This window comes from Phocoena sinus, chromosome 2 (assembly GCF_008692025.1).
Source record: "Phocoena sinus isolate mPhoSin1 chromosome 2, mPhoSin1.pri, whole genome shotgun sequence".
Taxonomy (NCBI): Eukaryota; Metazoa; Chordata; class Mammalia; order Artiodactyla; family Phocoenidae; genus Phocoena; species Phocoena sinus.
The window spans coordinates 91,970,401-91,991,651 of NC_045764.1; the positions used below are offsets into that span (position 1 = coordinate 91,970,401).

Sequence of the window (21,251 nt, forward strand, 5' to 3'; positions counted from 1 at the left end):
GTTTTTATCTTCTGTGACCTCCACTGCCTGACCCTGCTCACAGTTGGTGCTCAATAAGCCGATTGGCACTTGGTTAAACACCTGGCTTTTCTTTTGCAATCACTGTAATCACTCCATTGCCAGTGGCTGAGGGGATCTTCTGGTAGAGATTGGTTGCTGGTGTGACTGGTGAAGCCTGTTTACCTCATGACGGGTTGGGAAGCCACGTGTGCAGAGTAGAACAGAGAATACCAGTAGGGCAGGAGGGTGTAGCGCTCTCTGATGGCTTCTTGGATGAGCCGGGTGTGCTCCTCCCCAAAGAGCCAGGGTTCCCGTCGCTTGGTGTTCTTGGTGGCATGGCCACGGAAGAAGGGCTGGTAGGCTCCAGCCTGGTACCACCGCACTAGCAGCTCTGCCTCTGGATTCCCGATGAAGCCGCCTACATCCGCTGATTAGTCAATTAAGAAAGGTTGAGTCAGACACCCAAGTGTCTAACAGACGATGTACACAGGTAAGATAAGTCCTTGAAGACGGACAGGGCAAAGGCGCTGTATGCGCACTCAAAATGACAGCATAAAACTGTGGCCTCAAATTAGGGAGCACATACTAAAAAACTCAAGGCTGTTTGGGGATCTGACAGTAGGCTCTTTGAATATATTTTTTTCCTGTCAAAAGGCTTTACTGCAAGATCAACATTTCTGTATGTCCTGAGCCCAGGTAACCCAGAAATTGCAAAATGTCTGCCTGATTCAATAAGTCTGTGTTTAGGGGTGGGGTGGTGGTTTGGCAATTGATTTTGTTTGAAATCAACAGCTGAAGCAAGATAAAAATTACAGAAAGAACTAAAGGGAAAGATATAATCAGAATTAGAGGTTTAGGGAGAAATTCGTGCTTATCCCTTAAGCAGGATACATATTCCTTGTATTGAATGTGGACCAATGCCATAAAAAACCACATCTATCAAAAAGTGATATTAAGGTGCTCCCAGGCCCACTGAAAACAAGGAGCAGCTGGATCTGTAGCCATGCTGAACACCTTCCATACTGGGATCTCTCACCTGCAGGGAATTGTTAGGATTAGGGACAGGCAGCCCATCAGAGAATCTTATTTTAATTAAATTTATCTTTTCCGAGAGAGAGAGAGAGAGAGAGAGAGAGAGAGTATTTAACAGTTAAAACGTGTCACAGGAGTTCTGTAAGGCTGATTTCTGATTTGCTAAATTCTTTGTAGTTCTCTCCATTTTTCTCACTTTCAGGTAGAAAAGGCATGTTTTAAGAAGAGAAACTCAGTTATCAAGAGTGTGTAAGGAGGGAGCAATAAGAGAATGAGGGAAAGAAACACTCTGGCTCACTTTCTGATGATTTTCTTCAAGTCCTCAGTTCAGACAGTACACACACAGCTCTGAAGCATCCCCTTCACTCTCCTCTCTAGTCTGCTCTCCTTCACTCTCCTCATTTTCTCTTTCCCATGTTTACCCCTGTTTCCTATCCAAGTACTAACCAGGCCCGACCCTGCTTAGCTTCTGAAATCAGAGGAGATCGGTCACGTTCAGGGTGGTATGGCCATAGAGTATCCCTGTTGAAAACAGCTCACAAGAAGAGATTTGTGACCAGCTTTGATGAAAATACCCTCCCTTTATATGGCTGATTGATCTTGTTCTGCAGTGGAGGCTAACAGCATTGTAAAGCAACCACACTCCAATAAAAATTAATAATAATAATAAAAAGAAAACACCCTCCCTTTGATTTTCTCTCACGTCAAGCTTGAGGATATCACTTACCTCCACAAAAAGAGATCCCAGTCACGCTGAGGGTGAGTAACATAGGGATAGAAATTTTCAGGTAACTCCACTCTGCTGTGTTGTCACCTGTCCACACAGCACCTTTGGTCATCAGTAAGAAGGTATTAAAAGAAAAAAAATCACAAATCAGCCCAGGTACTCAATTTCATATTTAGATTCCTTATTTGTAATAGGCAAACCAACATAAAGGAGAACATTTCTTTCTTTTTATATATTCTGGATACAAGTCCTTTGACAGATATATATGTATATTGCAAATATCTTCTCTCAGTCTGTGGCTTGACTTTCATTTTCTTAACAATATCTTTGAAAGGGCATAAGTTTTTAATTTCGATGAAGTCCAATTTATCTTTTTTTATTTTATGGTTCATGTTTTTGTGTTCTAGCTAAGAAAGTCCTAAAGTCACAAAGATTTTCTATGTTTTCTTCTAGAAGCTTTTTGTTTGTCATAGCCTTTATAATTTAGGTCTATATTCCATTTTGAGTTACTTTGTGTCTATGGTGTAAGAGTCAAGGTTCTTCCCCCTCCCCCACATGGATACACCATGTGCCAGCACGATTTATTGAAAAAACTCCTTTCTCCATTGAATTGCCTTAGCAACTTTGTTGCTAATTATTTGATCATATATGTGTGGGACCCTTTCTGGATTCTCTATCCTGTTCCATTAATCTATATGCCTATCTGCCACACACCGCCCCTAACTCCACAAAATCCTCTATAAGAGGACTTAAGACGGTACAAGGGAGACATAATAGCAGCAATAACAGTAGTTAACATTTACAGAGCCCTCACTGAGCCAGGTGTTACGTTGCTTTGCCTGTATTATCCCACTTAATCATTACAACAACTCTATCAGGTAAACATTGTTTAACTTTATTTTACAGTGAGGGAAATATGGCAAACAATGGATATGGTAGGATTTGAGCTCAGGCAGTCTGACTCTAAAGTCAGTGCTCTTGCACACTGAATAGTTGATAAGAGCTTGTAAAGGTATATAACACTAAAGAGGATCATAAAAGGAAAAAAAACTCTTACGTTACTAAGTCTAGATTACTCTGGAAACATTTTTGTCAATCTTTTACCAAAATACTTTTGGTAGCTATTTTTGCTTTAATATTCTGTAGAAATTTTAGGCTGTCCTATGGGGAGCAAAGAAAAATATTTTCGAGGGACTTTTAAAGTAGTATTCTCATAATTTCTCCTTGACTTCAGATGAGATATGTACATATCTGCATAATGATGTTGAAACCCACATGACAACATTCTTATCAAGAAACGAAGTTCATGTAAACGTTCAGATGTTTTCAGGTCTCGTGGTTGTTCTGCTGAAAGCTCTCTCTGGCTATTGGTCTCAGCATAGAACTTGACACAGCAGTGTTCTCTGTAATGCCTCACTTGCTATGCTTTGGGGCAAATCGATAGCTTCACACAGAGTACTGAAGACTAGGCAGTGAGTCAATATTTAAGAGATCAAAGATTACTTAGTATGCGTATCTTCTGTTATCTTCTTTTTAAATTGGAGTATAGTTGATTTACAATGTTGTGCTAATTTCTACTGCACAGCAAAGTGATCCAGTTATACATATATATATAGTTTTTAAAATTCTTTTCCATTGTGGTTTCTCTCAGGACATTGAATATAGTTCCCTGTGCTACACAGCAGGACCCATTGTTTATCCATTCTCTATGTAATAGTTTGCATCTGCTAACCCCAAACTCCCAGTCCATCCCTCCCCCACCCCTGTTATCTTTTTTAAACTGCTGCTTATAAGTGTTTTCATTCAAAGACTTTACTTGTTATAGTGATTAAAAGGGATACTTGTAGAGAATTTGGAAAATAGAGATAAGTAAAAAGAAGAAAATTAAAATCACTCATAATCACCACAGTATTATAATTACTTAGATTACTACCTACATATATTTATTTTTTTAACAAAATCAGGATAATATATAAACATTTAGGCTTTCTGCTTTTTTTTTCTTTTATCATGATGTCACAAAAATTTTCTCATGCAATTAATGCTACTATATTAAATAGCCTTATGATAGTCTATCATACGGATATACCATAATTTAATAACTATTCCTGTATTGTTGGATATTTGGATTTTCTTTATTTTTTATTTTAAGGACTAATGCTGAGTATCTCTGTACTTGAATCTTTGCCTGATGATTATATTTTGGCATCTTTCAGAGTGCCATTGGGGCTGGTTTTCGGGGGTGGAGTAGGAGGCCTAATATTGTCTGTGGTATAATAAAGGCTGGATTCCTCAAACTAGGACCTAAGCTTCAGGTTATTTATGCAAGGCCAGGGGACTTAAAATAGCCTTCCTGCCACAGGGTGGTTAAGTTGAACTAGATCTACATTAGCTAGTAAACCGGATCCAGTTATAGATGACGCTGACCACAAGCAAAAGCTGGGTCTATTTTAAACCGCATTGCTGAGTGGAACAGGTGGTTGAAGGAATGTGTTAAAGTATATTTTCTCTGGTCTTGATAAATAAAAGAGACAGGATCAGAGATGACCATCCCAGGACCTAGAGTCTGTCACACAGAGTGAAGTAAGTCAGAAAGAAAAACAAATATCGTATGCTAACACATATATATGGAATCTAAAAAAAAAGGTCTAAAGAACCTAGGGGCAGGACAGGAATAAAAATGCAGATGTAGAGAATGGACTTGAGGACACGGGGAGGGGGAAGGGTAAGCTAGGACGAAGTGAGAGAGTGGCATTCACATATATACACTACCAAATGTAAAATAGCTAGTGGGAAGCAGCCGCATAGCACAGGGAGATCAGCTCGGTGCTTTGTGACCACCTAGGGGGTGGGATAAGGAGGGTGGGAGGGAGACGCAAGAGGGAGGAGATATGGGGATGTATGTATATGTATAGCTGATTCACTTTGTTATACAGCAGCAACTAACACAACAATGTAAAGCAATTATACTCCAATAAAGATGTTAAAAAAAAAGATGACCATCCCAGCAAACAGATACTCTGAAGTCATTCTCCCAACAACTAAGTGTCCAGTTCTTCAGTGGGAAAAAAGTAACTAAACTTTATTAAAATTGGTTTACTCAGTCTCAAAGGACAAAATGCACACTTCAGAGCACATTGCTCTCTACAATCTAAGACCTGACCTACTGAAAAGGAAGGCATCAACACAGTAGCACCATATACCATATATGGTCAAAAGAGACAGATTGCTAGCTTGTGTTTTTAAGTCTGATCATATGAACCAGTCCTTACCATATTTTTGTGATCCAGCAAAGAAAGAACGTGTAAGAACAAAGGGTCTCTCCTTCCCTTTAGATCGCTGGATCAGTCCTTCTGCAGTGGCCATTTGCTATAAAGTCAAAGGAGAAAAATTTCAAAGAGATGACTGGATTAGGTCACTGTGCAGACATCCCCAATAAGCTATTTCACATGCAAAAAGTAAATAGTAGGTGGGAATGTGAAATGGAAAATATTAAAAATCTGCCCAATAATTTTCATGATGTAATGAAACTACTCTAAATTCCCCTATTAAAAGAGTGAAACAATTTATCTCATTAAAATAGCAATGAAATAATAGTAAATAATAGTATTTACTTGGTGCTTACTATTGTGAGGCATTTTTATAAGATTTTCTCTAGTAACCTACACAAAACCCTCTGAGACTGATTCAGAGAGGTTAAGTGACTGGCCCTGGCCTACATAAGAAAATTCTCCAGCTATAAAGTATTGATAGTTTACAGTTATAGCAAGAGGCTGTGTAGAGAAGTACACAGATAGCATCTGAAAATCGTGCTATATGTAGCCAGCAGCTCCCGCTGGAAAACAGCAATTTGTGGGAGGCCCACAGGAACACCATTACATTTTGAAGATAACAAAGAACCAAGGATATAAATTAGGGCAAGTGACTGCCAAGTTTTTTGGATGTGACTGGCAAATGGAAAACAATTCTACCACCTTCTATTGAGAAGACTAAGTACTTAAGGAAGGCTTTCTACTTTTAGAAGTATACATATTGAAATTGTGCATCTGTGTTCTAAATCTTACTCCCCTGGTATGAATATAAGACTTGCTGTATTTAGATGTTTGTGAAGTTTAAAAAAATCTGTTTTAATTGCCTTTGTTTACATATTTATACACAGCCTACTTCAATAAAAGGTTTGAGGTATTATCTAATGCCATTTACTAATGGCTCCTGTCAAGGAAGATGTTTCTATGTTATCATTAATCAACCAATATCTATAAATTAATCAAGTTCATTATAGATGGAAAAGATGCAAAGGGAGAAATAATGAGTCTTATACTGGCTACAACCTGATAAGACCCATTGTATCAACAGTTGTCAGAAAAGACACACAAAGAAATGAACTGTATAGCATGGTTGTTAAAGCAAATGACTTTCAGCCCAAAAGTCAGGGCACATGGATCCAGGTGGCTGCTTTTTAGATGTTTTACCTGATAAAAGCCATAGATGTTGTGAAGTTCTCGGTGCTCCCAGTTGCCATGATGAATGGCATTCTTCTGCATGGTTAGTTCTGGCCCTCTAAAGACAGAGGGCTCATTCATGTCGTTCCATATGTAGAGGATGTCAGTAGATCCCTAGGAAGTCAATCTTGGTCATGATAAAACTCTTACAGTGACAAGGTTAATATGATAGCCGTCCCTATTCCTCTTTCTTACTCCATTTAATTTATTATTTGTTATGTTTATTATCTATGCTCTGTCCCCTGCTAGGTTAAAAGTTCCACAGGGCAGGGAATTTTGTCTGTTTTGTTCATTGATAAATCCCAAACACCTAGAACAACCTAAATGGTAGAGGGTTCTCAATAAGTACTTGTTGAGTACTTATGAATGAAAGAGTGCTGTGCTGTACTCCCATGTGGCCCACAGGTCTGCTCTGAGACCCCCTGGAGAACCACTATAGAAAGGTTGTGAATGTTCACAATTAGGCTCTACATCATCCATCCTCTGCTACAACTCTTAACTATGGGCAATTATAGCTGTCCATGAAAAGATTCCCCCTTCCCTCGAACACTATGAAGGGTTCAGCTAGGATACCCGTTTCTTAGCAGGATCTATAGTGTGTGTTCTACATAGAATTGTTAGCTTTAGAGTGGGAAGGGGCTGTTGAGTCATGTAGTTAACATGGTGCTGCAATCCCTTTATAGAATCCCTGGTCTCTCAGCATTTGACTCAATAGCTACAATGACTGGGAGTCCCTCAGGCAGCTCATTCCATTATCTTCTGAAAGTCTTGCTCCTTTGCTCCTTGCTCCTCTCACAGGGCCTAGCTTACCTTCTGGGATACCACAGAATACATCTGCTGCCTCCCCGACATGGTAGCCTTTCAAATGACTGGAGGAGGCTTATATGTTTTCTTTTGACTCTTTACTTTGAATTATTTCTAATCATGTATACTTCTATGAACACGGCTATATGGATTCCAAATATTTAACCACTTTGACTGTTCTTTTTAGCACCCTCTAAGACAGGGGTTGGCAAACTTTTTCTGGAAGGACCAGACAGTAAATATTTTCAACTTTTCAGGCCATAAGTCCTCTTTTTCAATAACCCAACCCAGCTATAGTTATGTGCAAGCACCCTAGACAATAGGGAAACAAATGAGCAAGGCCAGATTGGCCCACGTGTTCTTTACCCCTGCTCTAAGTTATTTTCTATATCCTAATACAGGATGCTCAGAAACTAGAGTTTAGTGGGTAAGAGCTGGGCTTGGGAGACAGACAGACCTGAGTTCAAATCTTAGGTCCACCACTTACTAGATGGGTGAACTTAGCAGGTTTTTACACTTGTCCATGCCTTGATTTCCTCACCTGTGGGATTAGAGTTAATTACAATTCCAACTTCAAAGAGTTATCGTGAAGATGAAATGGTATAATGCACACAAAGTGAGTAGCATAGTGCTTGGCACACAGCACATACTCAGTTTATATCAGACATCATTATTCTCATCACCACCGCTGATTGAAAACGGTTCTCTAGATGTGGCCTCTCCAGTTCTCTCTGTGATTCTTATAAGATTTTAAGAATTATTATGGTACCTTACTTTTAATATCACGTTATACTTTGCAAGATACTTTCTCATATATCATTATCATCATCTTTAATAATATTATACAATACTATTTTATGTAAAAATTTATACAGTTTGAAAATATAATAAGTCTCTATTATTAAGTACTTTGATATATCATAGAGTCTATCATAATAGAAGTCAAAATCACAGCTTTTGTGCACTTGGTAATTCATATGGCACCACTCCTGGTACCACCAAGGTCTGTAATGTGGTTAGCATCCCCGTCTTTTTTATAAGATTTATTTTATTATTTATTTAATTTACTTTTGGCTGCGTCAGGTCTTAGTTGCGGCACATGGAAACTTTGTTGAGGCATGCGGGATCTTTTGTTGAGGCGCGTTGGTGGCACAGGCTTCTCTCTAGTTGTGGCGTATGGGTTTTCTCTAGTTGTGGCGCGCAGGCTCCAGGGGACGTGGCCTCTGTAGTTTGCGGCACACAGGCTCTCTTGTTGAGGCGCCCAAGCTCAGTAATTGTGGCGTGCGGGCTTAGTTGCCCCATGGCATATGGGATCTTAGTTCCCTGACCAGGGATTGAACCCACATCCCCTGCATTGTAAGGCGGATTCTTTACCACTGGACCACCAGGGAAGTCCCTGGCATCTCTGTCTTTTCATACAAGTATTATTTATCAAGAGCTACTCAGTGAAGCAGAGTAGCTCTATTTAATCACTTTTTTTCCTTACTTTATCCTTCCAAGTAACTAGGAAAGAGCAAAAGAATAAAAACAAACCTGATAAACAGAGAAAGCAAAAAGACTGGAATACCACTCTCTGACTTTGGGACTGGTAAAATCCAGGTAAGAGGAGAGACCTGCAGAGGCAGAGGAGTAGATAGCCTGTTAGGAATGGTGCTTCTCATGGTAATATATTTGTAAAGAAGAATATCAGATGTGAAAGCTGGGTAATGAATGGGCACCTCACATCAAATGTGAAAGATAGCTGATACAGAGGCACGGTCTGGTGAGAAACGAATGAAGAAGGCAATGCTGGACTCCAGTGACAATCACTAGCTCTCTCAAGCTCAGCAGCCAGGGGAATGCCAATGAACAAGCATCAAGATGGAGCCTGTCCCTCACTGATGGCCTCAGACAGGCCCAGTAAGGATGGCAGATAGCCTGGAGTGACCTCTCTGTTCTTAAAGAGAGGAGAGGCATGTTTATAAGTGGTATAGGGAGAAGAGGGATGCGTGTGGTTTCTCTACAGTGCATGGACTTGTGATAGAGTGCTATCATATGACAGAGTGGTGATTCCCTTTTGTCCTTGAGGAGTTTTTACCAAGGCTTTAAACTAATAATTTCTGAAATGAAGACTTCAGAGTTGTCAGGGGCAGCTGAGGTCACTCATGAAAGGCTGGGAAGTCAAAACTATGGGCTAACAGGGCAAAGAAGAATCACAGGGAGAGAGATTGCAGGATTCTTCTTCTTTCTTCCTCTTTCTCCTCCTCTCATTTTCTCACTCCCTGGCTTTTAATTTTTATTTGCTTAGGGAAATAGCACGGCACTGAGGTTTGCTTGTTAATTTTTCATTCATTCATTGACTTATAAATATATACAAAGCACACTGTACCAGATGTTAAATGAAAGATATAAATGAAGATAATACTAGCATCTTTAAGGAAAGGCACATAAATGTAGCATGTGACAACTTCAAGAAATTAGAAAGATGGCCATGCAACCTTCATTAGTTGGGACTAAACAGTGGATAACAGGTGTTTCAAATGACATCTTACCAGGCCAGCATACACCTTCAAAGTCTCCCCCTTCATGATTCCTCACAAAGAAGCCCTGTTCTTTGGCCTTAGCATACACTAAGTAGTCGGGATCAATCTTGATGTGGGGGTCACTAATGACCACAAGCTGTTAGGACATAAAGGTTTAAAGATTTCATCAGTTTTATATGAGCCATACGTTCATTTACTTGTTTTCATCATAGCTTTGGCATTCAAATTTTACTCAGAACAACTACTATTACTGAAATATTTCAGATACCAGTAAAATCCTATAAACTTTCATGGGCTTATGGGAATATAAATTGATATCAGAACCAGGCCCATCCTTTTTCACAATTATTGCTGCCCCACCAATACATGTTCTTAAGATCACATTTATTAGGCTTCTATCTCTCTGTGGTGCTGGGTGCTTTACATAAAGGATTAAGCAGGCAAGGTCCCTGCTCCCTAGATAGCCAGAGGCTAAGATAACACAAAAGAAAACATTAAAGAAAAGAAAATAGCATATTAAAAACAAACAAAAAATCCACAAACCTAAATATGGTACAGCCATATTTAGGAAGGAGGCTTGAGAAGAGCTGTGATCACAGCACTATTCTCCAGCATCTCTCCCTGCCCTTCTAATACCATCACTTCCACATGCTCGGGGGCCTCAAAACCACTTTATTTGGCTAGAATAACCTTCTAATAATCCTTCCTCATATCTATTCAAATCTATTCTACATACTAAAGTTTAATTCTCCATTGCTCAAAAACTTACAAAATTTTAAAATTGTGGTAAAATATGCATAACATAAAATTCACCATCTTAACCAATTTTAAGTGTATAGTTCAACAGTATCAAAAAGATTCACAATGTTGTACAATGTCTAGAACTCTTTTCATCTTGTAAAACTGAAACTCTATACCTATTAAAAACAACTTCCCGGGACTTCCCTGGTGGTCCAGTGGCTAAGACTCTGTGCTCCCAGTGCAGGGCTCCCGGGTTCAATCCCCGGTCAGGGAATTAGATCCCACATACCACAACTAAGAGTTCGCATGCCACGACTAAAGATCCCGCATACTGCAACTAAAAGATCCCACGTGCAGCAACTAAGACCTGGTGCAGCCAAATGAATAAATAAATATTAAAAAATAATACTCAAAAATCCCCCCAAAAACAGAAAAACAACTTCTCACTCCCTCCTCCCCACCAGCCTTTGGCTACCACCATTCTTCTTTCTGTCTCTATGATTTTGACTACTCTAGGTATTACAGATTAGTGAAATCATATAGTACTTGTCTTTTTTTTTTTTTTTTTGCGGTACGCAGGCCTCTGTTGTGGCCTCTCTCGTTGCGGAGCACAGGCTCCAGACGCGCAGGCCCAGCGGCCATGGCTCACGGGCCCAGCTGCTCTGTGGCATGTGGGATCTTCCTGGACCGGGGCACGAACCCGTGTCCCCTGCATCGGCAGGCAGACTCTCAACCACTGCGCTACCAGGGAAGCCCAGTATTTGTCTTTTTGTGACTGGATTATTTCACGTAGCATAATGCCCTTAAGGTTCATCCATGTTGCAGCATGTATCAGAAAGTCCTTCCTTTTAAAGGCTGAATAATTTTGCATTGTATATGTATACCACGTTTCCTTTATCCGTTCATCTGTCGATGGGCTCTTGGGCTGCTTCCATAATAAATGCCTGATAAATGGTAGGTGTTTATTAATTGGGAGATTAAGAATTAACACCATTGGCTCTGACCACCTGTGAAAGGCCTGGGGCTCAATGCAATGGGTTGAAAAGGCAACTTTAATCTCGGATCCATTTATGTGATACATATGGGGTTCCTCCCTTTTCCTCTCTTGTTTTTTTCTCCTTCACCCTTTTCATTATTGCTATCACTCCCCCCACCCCGCCCCGCATTACACACTTTCCAGTGTCTTCTCCCTGTCCTCATTTTCTATTTTAGTTCTTTCCTTGGCCATATGGACAGATGGAGTCCATCAGGGAAGCATGCAGGAAAAATGGCGTAATAAAGAATCTGACTCCATTTCTGAGTGACTGTTAAGAGCTTAAGCCCCATCATTCCCCCTTAGCCTTCTACCCACATCTGTGTGTACTGACAGAGAAAGCCCTGATGCTCCCTTCTTTGGTGCCAACAGGAAGTTCAAACCACACAAGCCCCGGTGCACGCACAGGAATCCTCACCCCAGTTCAACCCTCTAACCACCTTAAAACCTGATCCTGTCTCCTTTCCCAGCTCTCTCAGACCTATTTCAAAGGAGCTTGGGAGCTAGTCTGCTCCCCCAAGAATGCCTCACTATGGGACTAATTAGCCTTTTCATACCCTCTTGGTGCCAGTGTGACATAATCAATCTTGACATCAAAATCAAATTTTGCGTCGTGGGGTGCATCCATCACATCACTACAGGGTGGACACAACGAATGGAACTGAATGCTAGGCCCCTTCATCCTTACGGGGACCTAGACCACTAAGGCAGGGATGGATGGACTGCTAAGGCAGGGATGGATGGCAGGGATGGCCACCTTCTCACCATTGCTTTTCTGTTATCACAGTTACAGTTACAATTGAAGGTACTATTTTCCTGGCCATTTTTTACCAGATGGTTCTCTTCCACTAATGTATCAAGGCAACTTTAAAAAATTTAAAAATGCTTTGTAATGAAAAGGTTCAGAGTGCTGGCTTATTTTACCTTACGTTTTTTGCTCCTGAGCAGCTCTTGCATCCTTTTGGGGTTTGGGAACCTTTTCTCGTTCCAGGTGAAGTACCTCTTGCCTTCAGTGTGCTCTATGTCCAGCCACATGACATCGTAAGGAATGTCATGTTCATCAAATCCTGCATCCACTGCCTTTACATCATGCTCATCTTTGTAGTTCCAGCGGCACTGATGGTACCCCAAGGAGAAGAGAGGGGGCATGGCTTGTGTGCCTAAAAGGGGGAGATGACAACTGAGCCAATTACCACCACAATGATAATTATACAGTTGATAAATGTTTCCTGAATGTCTACAAGGTCTAAGCACTGAGCCTGGTACTTAGAATATCAAGAAGAAAGCAGAGTCCCTACCCTCAAGTGCTGTGGGACTGCAGAGGGGCTGATAAATTTTGGCTGCAGTGAAGTATGGAGTCTTGAAGGGCTTCACAGAGGTGGTAACACTTGGTTAGAACGTTGAAGAATAAGTAAGAGTATTCTCAGGCAGGGAGAATGAATAGATCATTGAGGCACATGAAATAGAAAAGATACGGAGGCAGAGAAGGACATGATAAGCTTAGGGAAAAATAAATATTCCAGGGTGGTTACACTGTGAAGGAGGCCAGCAGAAGATGACACTGGAGAGGGTCAGTTTGTAAAGGACCCTGTAATTCAGGCTAAGGACTCTAAATCTTGTACAGGAAGTCATCAAAAGTTTGGCAAGATGTAACCTCAGCAGACCTATGTTTTAGAAAAATTAGTTGGGAGCAGACTTGAAGGCAAAGAAACTGAAGGCAGGAAGAACTGTCAGGAAATTATCATCAAAACATTTACTGATAACATGGAGGACATCTGGTCAACCACTTGCATTTATCTCCTTCCCCTCTTAAAGTCCCACTAAAATCAGAATAAAGAAAAGAAAGAAAGAAAGAAAAGAATAAAGCCACAAGAACAAAGAGAATGGGAGAGGAGTAATTTCAACAAAATTTGGAAGGCAGCAGGCAGGGGTGGTGTGGTAACTATTGAGCAAAACCAAGTAAGCTTTCACCAGAGTGCTTATGAGGGGGATGACGATGAGAAGGGTTCATCCCTGCTCCCAGAACACTAGCGGACAGGAGAATTCCCCCCTCCACCTCAACACGAGAGTGTAAAACTCATCCAGGTACACAGAGCTTCCGGGCAGAACCTTATTCTTAAGTATGCATGGATAGCCAAGGATCATTCAACATATGAGTAAAGCCTCCAAAATTAGACAGAGGGACTCACATAAAGAAATAGAGCAAAAGGATCTCTGAGAAAATAGGGGCAATACAAGGAATCAAAGTAAATATCAGAATGTTATCATTAGTATCTCTGGGAGATGAAAAAAAGTTGCACCCATAAGATAAGACTAGGGTAGCATAAAACAAGTATAAGATATTAGAAACAAGGAACAATCAGAGGATAAGAAAGAGTCTGCAGAAATTAGAAATATGAGCATAAATGGAAAGGCCTGGAAGATAAAATTGAGAAAATTGCTCAGGATTGGACAAAAAAGAGAAGATTATAAAATTTGTAGAGTAGAAAGAGAAAAAGGAGGTGAAGATATTTTCAAAGGAATAATAACTTTTCCAGAACTTAAGGATACAATTCTCAAGAATGAAAGAGTCTACATCTAATATGCAATTATTTTAAAAGGTCTATATCAAGGCATTTGGTTGTAAAATTTCAGAGTTTCAGAATATTAGAAATTTCAGACTATCAGAGATAAAGAGAAGATATTTCAGAGAGAAAAGATAGATCATATACAAAGGAACAGAGTTCAGAGTGATTTTGGAACAAGAAGATAGATTATAGAGAAATGCCTTCAAATTCTGAGATAAATAATTTTCAATCCAGTTACCAAATTATCAAACAAGGGTGAAGGTAGGAAAAGAAGATGTTTTCATATCTGCAAAGATGCAAAAAGTAGACCTCTAATGCACTTTCGTAGGAAACTACCAGAAGATGCTTCGAACAATGAACAAAAACCAAGTTAAGGGCTTCCCTGGTGGCGCAGTGGTTGAGAGTTCACCTGCCGATGCAGGGGACATGGGTTCGTGCCTCGGTCCAGGAGGATCCCAAATGCCGCGAAGCGGCTGGGCCCGTGAGCCATGGCCTCTGGGCCTGCGCGTCCGGAGCCTGTGTTCCGCAACGGGAGAGGCCACAGCAGTGAGAGGCCCACGTACCGCAAAAAAACAAAACAAAAACAAAAAAAACCCACCAAGTTAATAAACCACAAAAAAGAAAAACATGGGCCCCAAGAAGGGAGAGATCTACCACCAGAAAACAGAAAACAGTAAGTCCTAGGGTGACAGCTGTGCAGGGAGCCTAGAGAAAAACAGTCCAGATAGAGATCTGGGGGTAGGTCTCCAGGGGAAAAAGTAGAATGGATAAAGCATCTGACACCCCTGAGCATTGGAAAAATGTAAACACTGAATGTTGATTAACCAAAAATTATAACAATGTTGGGAGGAAGAGGTAAGAGGATATTATTGAACTAAATCCTCATTAGGAGTTAACAGATAATCTATAAATTTATAAATCAGATTTCTTTGACCATGGTGGCAGATCCACTGTTTTTGAAGCACTTTCCTGTAAACCAGACTATTCTCTCTAATAACAATGTTGAAAGGGGCTGTAGGGGGGCTTTGATGGTACTTATTCCTATATGGGTGTCTTCCCATATCCACAAATTCTCTGTTGTTCCTCTCATCAAAATTGGAATCAAATTCTTCCCTTGCAAATGGGCTAGACTCAGGAAATTTTAATAATGGAATGCAGCAGAAATGATGCTACATTACTTTGATTTTTAGCAGTTTTATTGATATGTAACTCATATATCATACAATTTACCCATGTAAGGCATACAATTCAATGTGGGTTTTTTGTGGGGAGTGGAGCATATTACATTACCAATTAAAAAAAATTGTGGTAAAATATATGTAACATAAAATTTGTCATTTTAACCATTTTTAAGTGTACAATTCAGTGGCATTAGTTACATTCACAGTGTAGTACCGGCATCACCACTAGCTGTTTACAAAATTTTTATATCACTCCAAACAGGAATTCTATAACCACAAAGCAATAACTTTCTGTTACTCATCCCAACCTTCAGCCCCTGCTAACTGCTAATCTTAACTTTTTGTCTCCATGAATTTACCTACTATAGGTACTTCATACAAGTGGAATCATGTTATATTTGTTCTTTTGTGTCTAGCTGATTTCATTTTGCATAATGCTTTCAAGGTTCATCCATGTTGTAGCATGTATCAGAACTTCATTCTTTGTTATGGCTGAATAGTATTCCATTTTCTGTATATACCACATTCTGTTTATCTATTCTTTTTTTTTTTTTTTTTTTTGCAGTACGTGGGCCTCTCACTGTTGTGGCCTCTCCTACTGTGGAGCACAGGCTCCGGATGCACAGGCCCAGTGGCCATGGCTCACGGGCCCAGCCGCTTTGCAGCATGTGGGATCCTCCTGGACTGGGGCACGAACCCGCATTCCCTGCATCGGCAGGCGGAACCCCAACCACTGCGCCACCAGGGAAGCCCTATCCATTCATTTTTGATGAGCACTTGGCTTGTTTCTACCTTTTGACTATGGTGAATAATGCTGTAGAGATCACTGGCATACAAGTATCTGTTCAAGTCCTTGTTCAGTTCCTTTGAGTATGTATCTAGGAGTGGAATTGTTGGGTATATTAGTTAGGGTTCTGCAGAGAAACAGAATCAATAGGATGTGTGTATGTATCTGTACATATACAGAGAGAGAAAATGATTGATTGATTTTAAGGAACTGGTTCATGTGATTGTGGGGACTGGCAACTTTGAATTCTGCAGGCAGGCCTGAAGATCCAGGGAAGAGTTGAAGTTGTAGCTTGAGTATGAAGACAGTCTGGAGACAGATTCCTGTTTCTTTAGAGCATACCTCAGTCCTTTTCTCTAAGGTTTTCAGCTGATTGTATGAAGCCCACTCATCTTACGGAGACTAACCTGCTTTACTCATAGTCTACTGATTTAACTGTTAATCTCATCTAAAAAATAACTTCACAGTGATATCTAGACTAATGTTTAACCAAATATCTGGGCACCATGACTTAGGCAAGTTGACACAAAATCAGTCATCATGCTGGGTCATATGGTAGTTCTATGTTTAGCGTTTTGAGGAACTGCCAAACTGTTTCCACACCAGCTGAACCATTTCATGTTCCCACCAGTAATGTATGAGTTTCCAACTTCTCTACATCCTCACCAACACTTATTATTTCCCCTCTTTTTTTGATTTAGTCATCCTAGTGGGTAGGAAGCAGTATCTCATTGTGGTTTTAATTTACATTTTCCTAATACCTAGTGCTGTTGATCATCTTTTCACGTGCTTGTTAATCCATTTGTACATCTTCTTTGGAGAAATGTCTATTTAAGCCCTTTTCTCATCTTAGAGTTAGATTGTTCCTTTTTATTGTCGAGTTATAAGAGTTCTTTATGTATTCTGGATACTAGACCCTTATCTTATGTATGACTTGCAAATACTTTCTCCCATTTTATAGGTTGCCTTTTCACTTTTGTGATAATGTCCTTTGATGCACAAAAGTTTTTAGGTTTTTTTTTTTTTTCTTTTTTTTTTGCGGTACGCGGGCCTCTCACTGTTGTGGCCTCTCCCGTTGCGGAGCACAGGCTCCAGATGCGCAGGCTCCAGATGCGCAGGCTCAGCGGCCATGGCTCACGGGCCCAGCCACTCCGCGGCATGTGGGATCTTCCCGGACCGGGGCACAAACCCGCATCCCCTGCATCGGCAGGCGGACTCTCAACCACTGAGCCACCAGCGAAGCCCAGTTTTTAGTTTTAAAGAAGTCCAACTTGTCTAATTTTTTTTTCTGTTGCTCATGATTTTGGTGTCATAGCTAAGAATCTGTTGCCAATCCAAGGTCATGAAGATTTATCCCTGTTTTCTTCTAAGAGTTTTATGACTTTAGCTCTTATATATATGTCATTGATCAATTTTGAGTTAATTTTTTGTATATGGTGTGAGATAGGGGTCCAACTTCATTCTTTTGCACGTGGATATCCAGTTGTCTCAGTGCCATGTGGTTAAGAGACAATGCTTTCTCCATTGAATGGTCTTGAACATTTATTGAAAATCAATTGGCCAGAGATGTATGGGTTTATTTCTAGACTCTCAATTCTATTCCATTGGCTTATATGTCTATCCTTATGTCAGTACCACACTGTTTGGATTACTTTAACTTTGTAGTAAGTTTTGAAATCGGGAAGTATGAGTCCTCCAACATTTTTTTTTCAGGACTTTTGGGCCATTCAGGGCCCTTTGAAATTCAGTATGATTTTAAAGATCAGCTTTTCCATTTCTTAAAAAAAGGCCATTGGAATTTTGGCAGGGATTGTAGTAGATTGCATCCAACAGTATTGCTTGCTTAACAATATTAAATCTTTCAATACACAAACATGGGATTTCTTCCCATTTATCTAGGCCTTCTTTAATTCAGAAATTTTTTGTAGTTTTCAGCATATAAGTCTTTTACCTCCTTGGTTAAATTTATTCCTGGGTATTTTATTCTTTTGGATGTTATTGTAAGTGGAGTTGTTTTCTCAATTTCTTTTTTAGATTGTTCATTGCTGGTGTATAGAAACACAGCTCATTTTGTGTATTGACCATGTATCCTGCAACTTTGGTTAATTGTGTGTGTGTGTGTGTGTGTGTGTGCGTGTGTGTATCTTTGGGATTTTCTATCATATAGTATCACATCATCTACGAATAGAGATAATTTTACATCTCCCTTTCCAATTTGGATGCCTTTTATTTCTTTTTCTTGACTAATTTCTCTGGCTGGAACTTTAACTACAATGTTCAATTGCAGTGGTGAAAGAGGGAAGCCTCATCTTGTTTCTGATCTTAGGGAAAACCTTGCAGTCTTTCACCATTGAGTATGATGTTAGCTGTGAATTTTTCATAAATGCCTTTTATCATGTGGATGAAGTTTCCTTTCATTCCTAGTCTTCTGAATGTTTTTATCATGAAATAGTGTTGGATTTTGTCAAATGCTTTTTCTGCAATCAATTGAGATGATCTCATATCTTTTATTTTATTTTATTATTTTTTTTTGTGTGTGGTACGCGGGCCTCTCACTGTTGTGGCCTCTCCTGGCGGCATGTGGGATCTTCCCGGACCAGGGCACGAACCCGTGTCCCCTGCATCGGCAGGCAGATTCTCAACCACCGCACCACCAGGGAAGCCCCAATCTCATATCTTTTAAAGATAAAATGCTTTTATAGTGCTAAAGCCACTGTATTTTAATGGAGAAGAGAACATAGAAAAGTTCAGGTTGTGATACTGGTCATCTGAGATAAAGGAAGAGAAAGCCCAGGGGTTAAAAGGCTCTAAGGAAGGCAGATGGTGAGTATTAGGGATTAGAGAATGGAGAGTTCCAGCCCCAGTGGAATGTTTAACCAAGCTGAATGGGATGAGAGTGGGAGGAGAAATGCTTGCTTCTTTAAAAGCTTGGGTAAGTTGTTTATAAATACTATATGGTGTACAACAAATATTAATTTACAGTGATTCTACATGGGATAGAGGAAATATAATGGAACAAGAAACTGGCACTTCCACATGCAAGTACCTGTAAGGTATGAGTACTGCTTGAAGACGTCAGAAGGTGTAGGTCCTGTCAGCAAAAAAACATCAATGATTCCACTCTCTGACATCCAGTGCACATCAGTTTGAGATCTGCCCTTTTCTTTAGCAGCAACTGGGCCCATCTGGGTCAATGCATGCTGGAAAAGGAATGGAATGAAGGTCTGAAAAATTTCCCTCTAACCCACAACACCCATCCATATGTGTGTAATAGTCTGATCCTTTAGTACATACCAATAACCACTGATTATACTGCGAGGACTCTGGAGGCAGAGGACTGCCATTAAAAGCCCAGAGATACAATTACACTTCAGTGGTTTTGTTTCTTCTGTGAGTATGACATGCAGCCATGATCCATTACTCACCTTTACAGCAGGTTCTGTATTGATCTCCACTAGTGTTTCTGAGGCATTTAGCCAAAAAATGCCTAGAGTCCTGCCCAGTTTGTGGGCCAGGAGATAAGGCACTGAACCATAAATGCCCATTTTGTCATGTATTTTATATCCATAGACATCTAGGTTATAAAGACGGTAAGCATCTCCATCACTGAAACACACAAGGAAGGATTACCAATTACCACTGCATATATATTCTTAATGAATATTATAGCTCCATTCTCCCCTGCATTTTCCCCTTGGGTACAATACATTTTCAAAGCTCAACTCCTAACACTTCCCTAAAGGTTTCCTGACCCAATGTGGGTGAATATGATCCTCCTCCTTTGATTCCTTTGGCATCCCCTCATGCTACTATTGGCATGTATGATCTCATATCTTAGATAGCTTTTCTGAATGTCTCTTGTGAGGTGAGGACCATTTCCTGTGAATCCTGCATAATAGCAAGCACACAATAAATTGACAAATTTTGTATTTCTCTGTCGTGAAAGCAAAATGATAGTATCCTAACATGTTTCCACAGTGCTGAGTAGGGAAAGATTAGGAACTGAATTGAGGTGGGGAACAGGGAGCTCAGGTTGGTGTGAGAGCAACACAGTTTCTGATTCACTTGTCACTATGTCTCCCTATTATCTAAACAGCATCTGAACCTGGCAACTTTGACCAGACTCTGTTTCTCTTTGGTTCCGCTTCCTCTTAGAGTGACACCCCTGGCATTTGTTTGTCAATAGTGTTAGTTTGAAATAATCTCCCCGAGGGAATCAAAGGTGATATGAGATGCCACACTCTTCCATTCTCTGGCTCACTGTCCTTTTTTGGTAAAAGCCTTTTTCTAGGTCAGTGATCTTCACAGTGTATTTCCCAGGGTTCCACAGTAAGGCCTTGGGAGGTGAAAGCAAAACCCAGGGAGGTGATATTATGAAGCTCTCCCCGCTACTTCAACAACAGCAGCTCCATATTTTTACTTCCTCTATATTTTTAGGTTCAGCAATACAGTTTTTATAATTGTCTTCTTTTTGCCAAAATATAAAAATTGAAAACCACTGCTCTGGGCGATCATTAAAGGGAAATTCTTAATGATCTACAAGCAATATCAAGAGGGGAAAGGCCAGATACATATTAGCACTGGCTCAGACATCTCACATATTTTCCTTTCAAACTTTTCTAGTCCAGAAACCAGAGCCTCCTGTAAGAATTCTTGTTTTCACTTTACCTGGTATTTTTAAGTTGGTGTGATTCTGCATGTTGTGGGATCCCATAGACATGCTCAAACCCATGCAAGGAGAAATCCAAACCAATGGAGGCAGGACCTGCAGGGACCAGGATAGTGACTGAGTTTTGCTTTTCAGTGGGACAATCGATTAAGGAGATTCAGCAACTATAAGAGCAGCAAGATGACTAGACTAGGGATCAAGAGACCTGAGCTTGCCCTGATCAATCAGTAAATCATGTATGCTGACTCTCTGTACGATGTTATATTTAGGTGTTGTGGGGATACAAAAATGTACATGGCAAAGTTCTGGGCACTTATTAGTTATGTTTCCTTAGCTGTGTGCTAAAGTTCTCTGTGTCCTCATTTATAGTAAATCTCCTTTCTATCTGTAAAATAGGATTACAAAGTTTTAGATTTTTTCCCTAATCTAAATTTTCCAGAAATGTATTGCATACTTGTTTGCTTTAGGAAGCAGATGATAGCGAGCACTTTTAATACTTACTAGATGAAAGACTGGGTGTCTTCTGCCTGACTGTTCATTCTTACTGCATACAGAAACTATAAGGTCAAGGGCACCAGGAGGACATTTCCTGGCTCCTCAAAATACCCCCTTCCCTGTGATTGTAGATATATAAATTTCCTTTAGCCAAAGACAAGTCCTTTATCTAACAATTATTTTAGAGATAT

The 21,251-nt window shown here is 40.1% G+C and overlaps 1 protein-coding gene across 7 annotated transcripts in view; it reads right to left on the minus strand.

Moving 5' to 3' along the window:
* Positions 1 to 21,251, minus strand: part of GANC (glucosidase alpha, neutral C) — a 79,647-nt gene that overhangs the window by 23,832 nt on the left and 34,564 nt on the right. For all 7 annotated transcript variants that reach the window (XR_004347978.1, XR_004347977.1, XM_032619083.1 and 4 more), the window contains 10 exons: positions 20,565 to 20,661; positions 19,322 to 19,502; positions 18,943 to 19,096; positions 12,286 to 12,521; positions 9,597 to 9,723; positions 8,599 to 8,678; positions 6,232 to 6,375; positions 5,032 to 5,128; positions 1,760 to 1,861; positions 184 to 427 (listed from right to left, as the gene is read on the minus strand). Coding sequence is in view for 5 of the 7 variants with exons in the window: in XM_032619083.1 (XP_032474974.1) it covers positions 184 to 427; positions 1,760 to 1,861; positions 5,032 to 5,128; positions 6,232 to 6,375; positions 8,599 to 8,678; positions 9,597 to 9,723; positions 12,286 to 12,521; positions 18,943 to 19,096; positions 19,322 to 19,502; positions 20,565 to 20,661 (1,462 nt within the window). In the remaining 2 variants the exon portion in view is untranslated. The remainder of the gene's footprint in view (positions 1 to 183; positions 428 to 1,759; positions 1,862 to 5,031; positions 5,129 to 6,231; positions 6,376 to 8,598; positions 8,679 to 9,596; positions 9,724 to 12,285; positions 12,522 to 18,942; positions 19,097 to 19,321; positions 19,503 to 20,564; positions 20,662 to 21,251) is intronic.